Source organism: Typopeltis vanoorti, chromosome 8 (genome assembly GCF_054136105.1).
Source record: "Typopeltis vanoorti isolate ZY-2024b chromosome 8, IOZ_Tvanoo_1.0, whole genome shotgun sequence".
In the NCBI taxonomy this organism is placed as follows: domain Eukaryota; kingdom Metazoa; phylum Arthropoda; class Arachnida; order Uropygi; family Thelyphonidae; genus Typopeltis; species Typopeltis vanoorti.
This window is the reverse complement of record NC_143556.1, coordinates 39,722,387-39,736,508: the sequence shown is the minus strand read 5'-3', so window position 1 is coordinate 39,736,508 and position 14,122 is coordinate 39,722,387. Positions and strand designations below refer to the sequence as shown.

Genomic DNA, 14,122 nt, shown 5'->3' with positions numbered 1-14,122 from the left:
ATACAACGCCACTCGCTCATCTTTCGTAACTCTTTCATGCCATCATGATTTATTTTAATAGTTTTGACCTGAATTCTCTTAATTTCATTCCGCATCCATTTCATTTCTTGCCTCATCCAATCTAATTCACTTTCTGAATCTCGCGACTCATTCTCTCTATCATTAAATATTTCTAACTTTCTAACTCTCGACCCCCTCTTCTCACTTTCCCTCTCATTCATCCTTCTTTGTTTCCTACTTTCGGTCCAACATACGTCCAACTTTCACTATCATTCTTCTCACTTTCACTCTCATTTATCTTTCTTTGTTTCTGTACTTTCGGACTAACATACATCCAACTTTCACTATCATTCTTCTCATTTTTACTCTCATTCATCTATCTTTGTTTCAGAGTACTTTCAGTCCAACATGCATCCAACTTTTGCCATCATTCATTCTTTTTTCGCTATCATTTATTATTTCGATTTTTTTCACTTGCAATTTCTGCGTCACGCCATTTCTACTTTCATTTATTCTCTCAATTTCATTTCTTTCCACCACTCTTGCCTCACTTTCGTCCCTTTTAACATCCATTATGGTTTTCAAATCGCTCTTTTTCTTTTTTCCTGATTTTTTAACATTTTTTCGCCTGTCTAACTCACCATCCTTCTCTTTCAAATGTGCACTCGCGACACAATCATTACTAACACTTTCTGTCATCAATTTCATATTTGCATTCATCAGTTCCTCATTCAGGTCACACTTCACACACACACCCTTCTTCCATCCGCGCTAAACATCCACAAATCATTTATGTAATCGAAGGAATACATATAACAGACCTCACACTTAATGAAATGACTGAAATCTAAATTAAAATCATGGAATGACAATGCCGTCGACATTTTTTTTTTTTTTTTCCCCTGCAGGTTACTAGGTCTAATAATTACGATTTCGTAATTAAGTTTAGGCAAGAAAAATCCCCCACACTAATAATACTGGTAGCGCACAACGTTTACAGCCGCTCTTACTCAAATAATTACGCATATATAATTAATTATTCCTAGAATAACTTATCTGAATCAGGAGCTTTTCTTAAGTACGTCCACAGCGCTTGGATCACTAGCGCCATGATATATATATATATATGTATATCATCTCCACACAAGAGAGGTTGCAAAACCTATAACACATTAGTGCTTTGTGATTGCAAATAGTCAAGAAGAAAAGAGGAACTTGATATTTATTTTTTGAACAACTGAAATTGGCCTTATGGAAAAATCTTTATGAGAAGACTTCCAAAACAGAGGTAAATAGAACGAAAAAAGGAAGACAAGTAGTAGGTTTGGTAATTGTTGATAAATGATTAATCATGTGTTTATTGTGTTGAGAGGAATGGTGGTGGCAGCCAGAATGGTATGTATGAAAATATCTGTAAAATAGACAATAATGCTGAACCTAGATGTTTATGAGGAAGTTGCATCTTTTAATGAGTGTCACATTCATATTCAAGACCTGATTCATCATCATCATCATCAACTTGCCTGCATTTCTATTCTGACACACACACATGCATCTCTTCCTCCCCATATCTCTAGTTTTTCCTGATTTTGCACTTTCATTCTCTCACTGATTAAAATATATATCTGATTGAATAATGCAACTTTTTGTATGCCGTTTTAGCTCGCCGGAAAGCAGCAGCTAAAAGAAAAAAATTAAAAAGTATGCAGAGTAAAAGTACAGATGAAGAAGAAGAAGATGTTGATGTTGAAGGTGACTTATGATATATTATCTGAATGATAATAATGTATTTAGAACATATCATGTAGTACTGATTACATTTCTAAACAAAGTTTTTAAATTTAATTTCAATTTAAACAGATAGATGAAATTTTTTGTGGAATGGTAATTGACAACAGTAATTGGAATTCTTTTTTGATTTATATTGTATAAGTGTTTTTGATATACTTATTTGTTATTTTGTATTATTTATTTATGAATATATTTATTATTTATTTATTTAGCCCTTAAAAGTAGTCTTGTTATGTGTAGTAGGTATAAATATACATTTATAATTTTCTCTGAGTAGTGGTGATAGAAATTTCATTGTTTTACTTCAATGCATTTCAGCATAGGGATTTTCAATGCAGGGATTTCATAACACAAAATGGAAGCTGAAAAAAAAAACTGGAAACAAAGCACTTTGCTTTGTTTAAAACCAAAAAAAAAAAAAAAAAGGAAGATGAAATTCAAGAAAATAATAAAAAGTGCAGAAGAGGGTTAAAATATATATACAAAGTGTTTCAGAATATCCATTACACATTTCTTGGATATTAGCAGGGTTAGGGTAGATTAGGTTTTGATTATCAACCCAAATGTGCTGTTGCAATGGTACAGTTGAAAATATTTCCGGGTCTGTGCTGACATATATTGTAAAGCTTAGTGTAATGGGAGGACTGCCCGTTGGTTGTACAGCATTTCCCACATCGTCCAACTCCATCAAGCATCCTGTTTGCCAATGAGAATCAGTGGTTGCAGGAAAGAGGTTCCTTCAATTCCAACAGGCATTACTCTGGAGCTCCAAGGATTCACCATACCCCAGACTTGAAGTAATGAATTAAAGTGTGGGTCCATTTCAGAACTTCGACAATGAAGTACTTCGTCAAAGAAATGAGGAGGAGAATCCACCTGTGAGCACCTGTGCATTGCACACCATGGGTGTCTCTCACTTCAGCACCTGGCAGGCTCCTCATGCTGATCAGCTCCAACCCTTTTGGTATCAGAAAGTTCACACGCTGGGCCCAACCGATTTTGTACTGGGTTGGGTTCTGTAGGCAGTTCAGTTAGTATTGTGTAGAAGAGCCTCAATTTCCAGAACTGGTGCTCTTCACTGATGAAGCTGTATTTACTAGGGAAGGCATGGGACTGCCAAAACAGCCACATTTGGTCCAGGGACAACCTTCATATCACTCACTACCATGGATTCCAGTTCACCATGAACATGTGGGCAGGCATCGTTGGTGATGAGTTGATCAGACTGTATCTTCATCCCTCCTGCCTGAACAGTTCCATGTACTTGACATTCTTGCAAGGACTCCTTGGAGATGTCACAAATAATAATTATAATGCTAGGTATGGCTTCTCTGCACACAGCAGCTCTAATAAGACTCTTGAAAAAGTTAGAAGCCAAAGACCAATCTTCACACTAAATTATGCAACCTCCTTTAAGCATTACTACATGAAATATATGAGGATTTCATAATCCAGTCAAACAACAGACTTTATGGAAAATGATGCTGAGGTACAAAATCTGCTTCAATACAATATATAGGTACAATATAAACTTATTTCCAATGGTGCCATGATATCAAAAATTTCGAAAAAGACTCAATGGGCCAAACACTCAGTATAGACTGAAAAAATTAAGGCATTACCTTCAGACTCGTTAATATAATATTCATCAGCTAGGAGAGCTGATAGACTGATATTCTTTGCAATCCCAGTCTTAATTATATGGTACCCACTACATCATTGCTGCAGGAGACTGAAACTACATTGATAAGTTAAAGGGAAAACCCTGAAACAGGAAGAATACAGTTAGGTTAGACACTGTTTAAGGTAAGAGTTCTTACTTTAAACAGTATCTAAACAGAGTCCATTTAGCTGACATTTGGCAGATTAATCATCTCAAAATATCTGCCTGTACTTGCATAAATGAAGATGTTGGAACAATAGGGTACTCTTACCTTAAACAGTGTCTAAAGAGAGTCCATTTATCCAATGTTTGGCACATTTATCAACCCGACATTCATGCCTACACTTGCATAAACAGAGATGTTGGTACAATATTAGATAGGATCTGTATCTCCTTATCACTGTTCAGTTATGTACTACAAAGCAAGCATTTAAACATGAATGTGGCAATTCACAAGCCAGTCATTCTCATTCTTCAGTTCATAATGAGCATTGAAATAGGCTCTGGACCTTGGAGGTTCTCGCCTAGCCTCCTGTCAATCTTTTCCATCAAAATTCAAGCGCTTTGTGATGAATGGAAAAATACCACTTGTAATTGGGCCCAGTTCAAAACCACCATAAAGGAAACCATGATTGAATGGACAAAAGAGCATGCATATCAGAAAAGAGTGAAACTAAGAGGCTCGTACAAGGAAAGGTGCTGTTCACGGCTAACACCAGCAGAACAGAATAGACCAGGGCCGTCACCAGATTAGATCGCTCCGTGAGGCAAACAATTAAATATCGCCCCTGATGATTATAAGACAAAAAAAAATATAAGAAAATCTCCAATTGCTATTTTGTTTTATTTCAAGAGAAACATTAATGCAAAAAGATTACATAATAATATTAATTAAATGTTTGCTCTATGGGGATATTGCACAATAAAACTGTTTATAAGCGCTTTTAAATTTAAATTATGTTATGTCCGCCTCTATCGATTAGTTGCTAGGCTAACCAATCTTTCTTGGATCATTGCTGTTCACAAATAATTTTTAATCAGTTTAAGCTTGGAAGAACTTCTTTCTGCACTTGCTACACTAACAGGAATTGTTATCGTAGCTATGGCGCCTACCGCAATATGGGTGAACGAGCGCCCTTATTAAGCCACGCCGTGAGGCAGGCTGCCTCTATGCTACACCCTGTCAAAGGTATTGGAATAGACACCATTAACATCATCAGAAATGTCAGCCTAGATATCGAAAGGGAAATTATAAAACAAATGTAAGAAAAAGAACACGAAATAAGGATCTATTTCGTGTTCTTTTTCTACCATCAGCTGCATTTTACAATATAGCTTCATGGGAAAAGAATTCATATCAAAATTCATCACCAGAATTCATATCAAAGGGGAAGATCATTAAATGACTTTTTTTTTTCATTGTAAAAAAAAAAAAAAGAGTCATTTAATGATCTTCCCCTTTGATATAAATTCTTTTTTCATGACTTTTTGTTTGCTCTATATTGTAAAGTGTTCATTGTAAAATGATGGAAGAACAATGATACTGGAATCTTTCCAGAATCAAACTACAAAGATCTCTTCAGTCAATAATTACACTGATGTATATGCTAGCTACAACTCATGGAAGATAGATCCTTTTCCATCCCACATGTGAATAGCATTCGATAGACTCATCACAGCCGATGATGTTAAAGAAGGTTTCAAAAAGTGCTGTGCAAAGAAATTCTAGGATCTTGACAACCTTTCAAAAGAGTTTTACAGTAAAGCCTGGGACTTCATCTTACTCATTTTACTATTGAAAAATATTAGGAATGGAGGAAAGAGTACTGTAAAAGTAATAAGTGGTGTATATGGTGATATGAAAACTGAAGATAAGGATATTCTAGATGTCTGTAGTAATTACTTCAAAAGACTGATAAACAAAATAAGCAGTGACAGAACAGTTTTTGAAATATTCAGGAGGAATATAAATGCAAGTGCATATCAATACTTGAAGTCAAAAGGTATCAAAAGCCTGAAATGCAGAAATGCTTCTAGAAATACAAACTAGTGGGGGTGGAGAAATACAAACTCAGTGGTAGAGCGTTCGCTTTGCATGTGAAAGATGCTTGGTTCGATCCCCGGCACCTCCAATGTTGTTGCCGGCCTGGTTGGCCTAGTGGTTAGTGTATCTGCTCTCCAGCCAAAAGGCTGTGGGTTTGAATCCCACCGTGGGCATGGATGTTTGTGATTGTTTGTGAAAATAGTAGTGGTAGTGGCTGGCGGTATATGGCGTTGGTGTAGTTGCGGCTTGTTGTAGTTGGTGGATTGAGTGGTGGAGACAGATCTGTAGAGTAGGTGCCCTCCCTCGATGAGTCCTTGGACTCCCGGAGGTGTCAAGTAATAATAATAATAATAAATATGAGGATATGAAAGTTTTACTGCGGCTGAACTGCATAATTCAGAGGGTCTGCAAGAATATCAAATTCCAGATTTTCAGATTGGAGCAGAGCTCTCATAGTTCACATGTATAAAAAATCATAATAAAACAATGTTAATTACATCAAAAATTATCTGCTAACTGTTCATGCTAAGATTTATGCAAACATACCTGAGAAGAGGCTGAGAAAAATTGTGGAGGAGAAACTCAGGGGATAACAAGCTGGGTTCAGATCAAATACAATTTGTCAAGATCAGATTTTCACAACAAATAGGTGAGAAATAAAAAGGATCTGCACTTATGTTTTGTAGATCTGGAAAAGGCATTCACAGGGTGCACAGAGAAAAGCTTTTCAATATACTACAATTATATGGGGTAAATGGAACATTATATAGAGTAATACATGATCTATATTTAAGTTGTAAGGTAGCAGTAAGAATTGAAGAAAATACAGGAATTTGATTTAATATAAAACCAGGTGTAAGACAAGGGTGCACATTACATCCACTCTTATTCATTATCTGTTTGGATCATATTATGAAAGAAAGTTGTATTAAACATGATACTTTATTAGAATTGGAGATATCAGACTCAGCTCTTTACTTTATGCAGGTAATATATTCCTAAACACATTCAATGCAAGCTTACCAGGATTGATTGTGTCTAACTAAATTGAATAACACCTGTAACAAATTGTAAAGAAGCCAGGAAGTAATTGTTACAACTATTCACAAATGCCAGGAGCATTAGTAACAAAGGGTTTGAGTTTTATGGGTTTTGGTGAATATGTTGTGGCCTAAGATTGCTGGCATCAGTGAAACTTGGCTCACAGAGTCGGAGTCAGAGTAACTGGAATTCGAGTGTAACTTGATTCCGGTATTACATACTGGAATAACTTCTGAAAGCAATTCGTATATCCCAGCTGCAGATCCTTCAACACACACTATTTTCAAGTCATCACAGAGATGCCAGCTTGCTGTATTGAAGACCGTCCAATAGGCTGTTTTAGGTTGTCATAGGTTTCTTTCATGTAGACAGTGTGTCTGACTGGAAAAGATTGAAGCTGGTTTCCATTATGCAGCAACATTGCCTTGAGACTCAATTTTGACGAGTCTAAGAATAGTGACCATTTGTGCAGGCATTGTGTATGATTGGCTGATGCAGTATGATGCAATATGTTGCAAACAGGAGATTGAAATACAGCATTGCCAAATGATATCTACTTATGAAATGCGGGCGAAGTCTCTCCTAAACAAGAACCACTCGACAGATTTTATTGTCATTTTGTATTCAGCACATCAAAATTAGTAGAGAATCATTATTTTCATTTCAGAGAGAAACTGTATATTATCCAGTGTTATTAATGGTGATATATTATTATTATTATGTACAGTATCCCCATGAAATCTAGAGATTCATTGTCAGAGATCCACACTAACATTTATACACACACAAAGCCTATCATACCTTTCCTTAAACTCGCTCACTGTCAGGGAACTCACAACTGATTGATTCTGGCAATCATTCCACTAATTCACCACTCTCCATGCAAAAAATCTAGTCTGCACACTCGTATTAACCACACTCTTCCACAGATGACACCTAGTTCTCTGACTATTTGTCATATAATGAAAATTTTCCTTTGCATTAATTTTATAAAACCCTTTAATATAATATAAGTTTCTACGATGTCCACTCTTTTCTGACTATCAATTAAACTTTGTAAGCCCCCCCCCCCACACACTTTTAATCTATCCTCATAGTGAGCATTCTACAGATCTTTCACCAGAATAGTCACTCAACTCTGATTTTTTTCTACCACATCCTAATCCCCAAGAAACTCAGGTGATCAAATGTTTGCTCAGTAGTCAAGATGCAGCCTGAATCACACCAAGAAGTGAGATTATAACTTTCATATCTTTACTTATTAGCATGTTTTTCGACAACTAAGTAATCCTTTGAGCTATTTTACCAACTTCTGCAATATGCCTCTGAACGTCAACTCTCTGTCCACCATTATCCCCAAGTTTTAGCCTCATCACTTTCCTGCAGTCCGCAGTGCATAAATCTTACATTTTGCAACAGTAAATTGGCAGTCAAATAAATTAGCATTGTTCACAATGCCAATTTATTTAAATCATCCTGCAGGACTACATGAGTTTTATCAACTATTGTCCTCCTCTGTGTTGCATCATCAGCAAACAACTGAATATCCCCTTTTAAATATTTCAGCATAGTGGCTCTAGTAGAGAAGCCTGTAATAATAACTAGTGATCCTCATTCTCCTAGATTCCACTCCACCATATACCACTGTGGTGTCCGTCTGTCAGCCACTCCCCTATCCAGCTACTGGCTTCATATCCATTACCATTTCCTTCAACTTTTGTAAGTTGTAGGAAATGTTTTCAATGTGGCATTCTATCAAATGCCTTTGCAAAGTGAAGCAGTATCATGGTGTAGCCATTTCCTTCATTCAATTCTACTGTCACGTTATAATAAATGTGAACAAATTACTAAGACAGGACCTACCCTTTACAAAGTCGTGCTGTCCACTATAGAGTATCATATTCCTATCCACCGACTATTGGATTTGATCTTTAATCAACTTTTACAATACCTTAATTACCATTACTAATATATTAATTGGTCTGTAGTTTGCTACTCCTGTCTCGGGGCTACCTTTATATAAAAGAAGCATCTTCCTCTTTCCACTCACTTGGAAGAACCTTGCCACAGCTGACACTTAAATTGAACAACTTCATCAGAAACAATGCCAATTTTTTGCACATTCACATAGTACATGGGCTGACATGCCATCCAGTCCCACTGCTGTATTCACATTGATATTTTTCAAAATGCTGAACCTCCTGTTCATCTTCCTCAATTTTGACATTCATATTTGACACATCAGCAACTGCAAAATCTCCAAATGATCACTCATCAACCTAACTATTTCTTTTCCCTATGTCACCTTTCTACCATCAGCATTAATTAAAGTCTTCCTCCCATAGTCATTTTTCCCCTTACTTGCTATATAAAAAAAACACTTTTTTAGATTTAATTTGGCCTGCCTAGCTAATTTTTTCACATAATCTGATTTGGCCTGAGTCGCCATTCTTGCTTGCACTTAATGCTGCTCATATGAGAATGCTGTTGTCCTTTTCTTTATGTTCTCTCAAACAGTGTTTTTTTTTTTTTTTTTTTTTGCAGCTCTTGCTTCATATCTCTACTCATCCATTAATTCCCACTTGGTTTATCCTCCTGACCTTGGGTAATGCAGTCTGATACTACTTCTCTCAAAACAATTTCTGACCACTCCAGTGCACTATTGACATTCTTTCTTTGTAACTTCTTAAGCCATGGCACTGCTCCTAGATGACTCCTAAGTCTGTCATAATTATCAGCTTTATAGTTCAACATAAACCCTTTCTCGAGAGAGAGAATTCCATGTTTGGCAACTTCCCAGAACAAGACTGCTTGGTCACTCTCTGATCGGAGGCAGAGTGTCTACCTTCATTATGGATATATCTTCTGATGCTATTATCAGACCCACCCACCACTCTCAAACCCTTTCTCCCCTCTTTATCATCTTGTTTCATGTAATTATCCCTTAGCAACTGTATAAATTCGATTTCTATCTTGCCATGTCCTCTCTCCTGGGTATGTTCCAGTAGTTTGTCACACAGAATAATTGTGTGTCCTACTGCATGGCATCTATATCTTTCTGTGGACTCCTACTCTATAGCAACACTGAACAACATATTTTGTCTTATTGGCCTCTATCTCACACCAGACAGTCTCAAATGAACCATCTCCTCCAGATATAAAATCTTATTTAATTTCTAATTTTGTTGGTTGTAATTCTTCAGCTATCATCAGCAATACCGCCACCTTCTATTCTATTTGCTCTATCCTTTCTGAAAATACAATACCCGTTACATTCTATCCCTGTAACTATCATTTTCTGTCAACCAGGTCTTACACATGCTTATAATTTTTGGCCAAGTCGAGCTGATAAATGTCACAAACTCCTTTTCCTTATTCCTGATATTTCTGGCATTTATGTAAATGCATTTCAACACCGCCTTGGACCCACAGTTACTGCTGTGTAATGTCATTATTGGAGCCTCCGTAGCTCAGTCAGTATAGACAAAGCCCTTTGGTCATAAAAACCTGGGTTTGATTCCTGTCAATGACGTGACGAACTTTTATCTGGTCCCTTTCAACAAAAGGTGAGTTAGCCGGTCTCATATGGAAGTAGAGTTTTTTTCCCACCTGGAAATGCCGATTTTCGTCCCCCAGAACAGGCAAACTGGCCTTGTGAACACACATGGATTACAGTTTAAATACGTCCTAGCCATTTGTCGGTTCCGAGCCCAGATAAAATGGGGGAGGGGCAGATGGGGAAAGCAATGGTGAACTACCCTGTAAAAATCTCACCAGGAACACTTTATGGGCAATGCTTACAAAAGTTTCCTAGGGTCAGAAACGACTGAAAGGTAAAAACAACCACCTCAATGTCATTACCAACCCATTATAATCTGAAACCTTACTTACTCTCATTTATTTATGTCACATTTGGCCAGACATGTGCTTGATTGTATCCCCACTAATATCTCTAGTTTCTCTGGGTTTGCACTCTCAAACTCATTAAAAACACTATCTGATCCCAAAACTATTCAAATGTAGTCCACCAGGCATATATAAGGCCATTCATCCATCAAATTCACTCTATACATCTGTAAACTGTACACCATTCCTCCTGCACAATCTTCTCATTGACTCATAAGCAATTTATGGTCCTTCTTCTCAACTCTGTTCTATCATACTATAGCAGCAGTCTCACAATGTTTACATCCTTACTCTTTATTTTTGCTTCTTTCAACAACTCTTTCATGTCTTTTTTCATTGCACATTTCTTCCCTTCTGAATCATTTGTTCCTGCCAAAACAATCAACTCTTTCACTTTTCCCTTCTGCAAACTAAACAGCTTCACTGATATCCTTGATCTTTTCACCTTGAAAACATGTTTTCATCATTTTCTCATTAAGTATAGTATACCTCTTATCATCGAATCTCCATACAAAACCTTCTTATTTCTAGTTTCTTGCACTGCCATACTTTCCTTGTTCACTTTTCTTTTATTCTTCTGCCTACTGTTACCACAACAATTGTTTCTTCAGTTGCTCGTTCCCATTTTGTCCTTTGAAGGATGCCACATAAATGCACTATTTCACTCCTTACTGTCACCTCATCATGCACATTACTTTCAGCCACTTATTTCATGCTCTCATTTATATTTCATACACTAACATTCACTATTTCTACATTCTCCAGAACATTATCTCTGTCTTTACATTGTTAATATTCATTATTTCATTTTCTTGCATTTCTGTAACTCACACATGAAACATTTACTTGGTGAACAAAGATGCCTCGGATACCAATTTCCTTGTATGCATTGGTGCCATGAAAAAATGATTTCTAAACAATATCCATGTTAGATTTCTGAAACAAACACATACTTAGCTTTTCAGTCTAAAGTAAGTAAGATATAACCAAAAATAATTATTAAAAATATTAATATTCACTAAAATAAAATACTTATCTATAGGACATGTGCTACACCTCTACTCTGTGCTATGCCAGCACCACCAAAAATTATTATTATGTGAATATTGATTCAGGCTAGATGAGGTTAGTAGGAAGAGATATATGCTGAATTACTGAGCTGGAAATTATGACAAATTTAGGAGAATAGTATGTCTAGTTCCATGGTATCTATTACTGAATGGGAAAGCTATCAGCAGTGCATGGGAGGCAGTGAAAAGATGCTTAAATGATCTCTGTCTGTGTTCACTGGGCATCTACAGATGCCGTATGGTCACTCTGATGCTCGATGATTGTTCCACACTAGGCCTCGCCATGTAGTCCTGTTGTTTGCCCTTCTGCAGCCTCAACTCTCTGAAGATCAGTCACTCCACACATGCCATCCATCCATCTCAATGATGGTCTACCCCTGCCTCTTTTTCCAGGAACTTTACCTTCTATTACTGTTCTGAGAAGTCCTCCTTCCATCCTTTCTATGTGTCCAAAATATTTTAATTTTCTTCTGTCAATATCCTTAAGGAGCCTTAAAGTTCTACTAATCTTTTCTAACACCCATTCATTTATACGCCTTTCAGTGTATGATATGATATGATGCAGTACCTTAAATGCATCACTAGAGTTTGAAGAACAGATAGAGTGTGAGTGAAATGGATATGCAACCTTATTAAACAAGATATCCATAAGAAGAAGATAATGTTGAAAAATATCGTGGAAAAGAAAATGATGAAAGCATTTATGAAATATATAAAGAGGGCTGAAAAAGATATGTGCATTGTACAAAAGGCAAAGTTGGACTATGAAAACAAATTGGCCAAGCAGGATAAGAGCAAATCAGAAGAAAAAATAATTTTATCATTATGCTACAAGTAAAAGAAGGAATGAATTTGGAGGAGTAACTTTACAGATGGTATGCTTGTGTCTGAAGCAGATGCAGTGCGCTACTACTGCATTATATGATGAGAGATAAAGATGCACAAGAAGAGGCTCTAGAACTGTTGCATGATGTGGGAAAAAATTTGCCAATAGGGGGATAGATAGGATGTCACCACATATGCTAAAGGAATATTCATTTGGACTATTTAAGCTCATGATTTAGTTGAATACTTTGAGTCTTAAATCTGGGAAGATCCCACATGAATGGGAAGAATGATAACCCCATTATTAAAGGATAATGCAAAAACTGATGTGTGTTATTACCAACCAATCACTGTCTCTGGAATGTGAAGATTTTAAAATAGTAAGTGAGACCCTGTATGCAGAAATATGTTAACATACATGCTATACTTTGCAATGAACAGCACAGGTTACTAAAGGGGAGGTTCATATATATGTCCGAGCGAGTATGAAGGACAACAAGAATGGGATAGTTAGTATAAGGCATCAAAACAGGGATGGGACAAATGGGCTTCTGCAATTCATGTATACTAATGCCAGAAGTATTAGGAACAAGAAGGAAGAATTTTTGGCCTTGGTCGGCACTTCCAGGCCACAGGTTATTGGCATTAGTGAAACATGGCTAACAGAAGATGATAAAGCTAGTGGGATTGAATGTGAGGGGTATGGTGTGTTCAGGAGTGACAGGGAGAATAAAATGGGGGAATGAGTGCTATTGATGATAGCTGATGAGCTGCAGCCAAGGAGAATAGAAGTGGAACTGGATAGAGAAAAGAGCACATTTGAGGCTATTTGGTGTAAGATTGAGACTAGCAGAACAAAATATACAGTTGGGTGCTGCAATAGACTAGGTGATGGAATAGATGGTGGAGATAGTATGCATAAGCAAATAAAAGAAATGAGTGGAAGGTGGGTAATTATTATGGGAGATTTCAACTATGGTAACATTGATTGGAAGGAGAGGACACATGGGAGGAAGGAATTGGATTTTATGCGGTTATTAAGGGATAACTATCTGCGACAGCATGTAATGGAAAACACTAGGGATCAAAGAGTGCTTGACCTAGTAATTGCAACTGAGAATTTCGCTGTAATGAATATGACCACGTTGCCATCTATTGGCGGGAGAGATCATATCATCTTGACTTGGGAGGTAGCTCAAGGTGTTGAATTTACAATTAAGACAGGGTACATGTAGAATTATCGGGCTGGAAAGTATGACAAGCTAAAGAGTTTGATTAGTTCAGTGCCATGGCATGTACAACTGCAAGGACTAGAAGTTGATAGTGCATGGGAGGCAGTTAAGAAGTGTGTGTGCATGAAGCAATGGCTGACTGTATACCTAGAGTCCGAATAATAAATCAAGTAGGTGTTAAATGGATGAATGACACCATTAAGCTTGAGCTGCAAAAAAAGAAACAACTATGGAGGGAATTTAAGGAGAAAGGTGACCGGCAGGCACATGAACGGTATAAAGTACAGGCAAGAAGGGTAATGAGTGTGGTAAGAAAAGCAAAAGCGAATTATGAAAGGACATTAGCCATTCAGGCTAAAGAGAATCCCAAACAGTTTTATCGATATGTTGCAAGTAAAAGAAAAAATGTATATGGCAGAATGATTTTAAAGAATGCTGATGGTAGAGAGGTAACCGAATCTTGATATAGTGGAATTACTAAGTGAGCAATTTGCAAGAGTATATCATCCAGGTAATGACATTGCAGGAATGAATGAACCAATAGCTTATA

At 36.8% G+C, this 14,122-nt stretch overlaps 1 protein-coding gene across 1 annotated transcript in view; it reads left to right on the top strand.

The window, feature by feature from the left end:
* LOC150103937 (voltage-dependent calcium channel type A subunit alpha-1-like) overlaps positions 1-14,122 on the top strand; it is a 1,762,795-nt gene that overhangs the window by 124,773 nt on the left and 1,623,900 nt on the right. Inside the window, exon 8 of the mRNA XM_090397103.1 lies at positions 1,663-1,752. Coding sequence (XP_090253229.1) covers positions 1,663-1,752 — 90 coding nt within the window. The remainder of the gene's footprint in view (positions 1-1,662; positions 1,753-14,122) is intronic.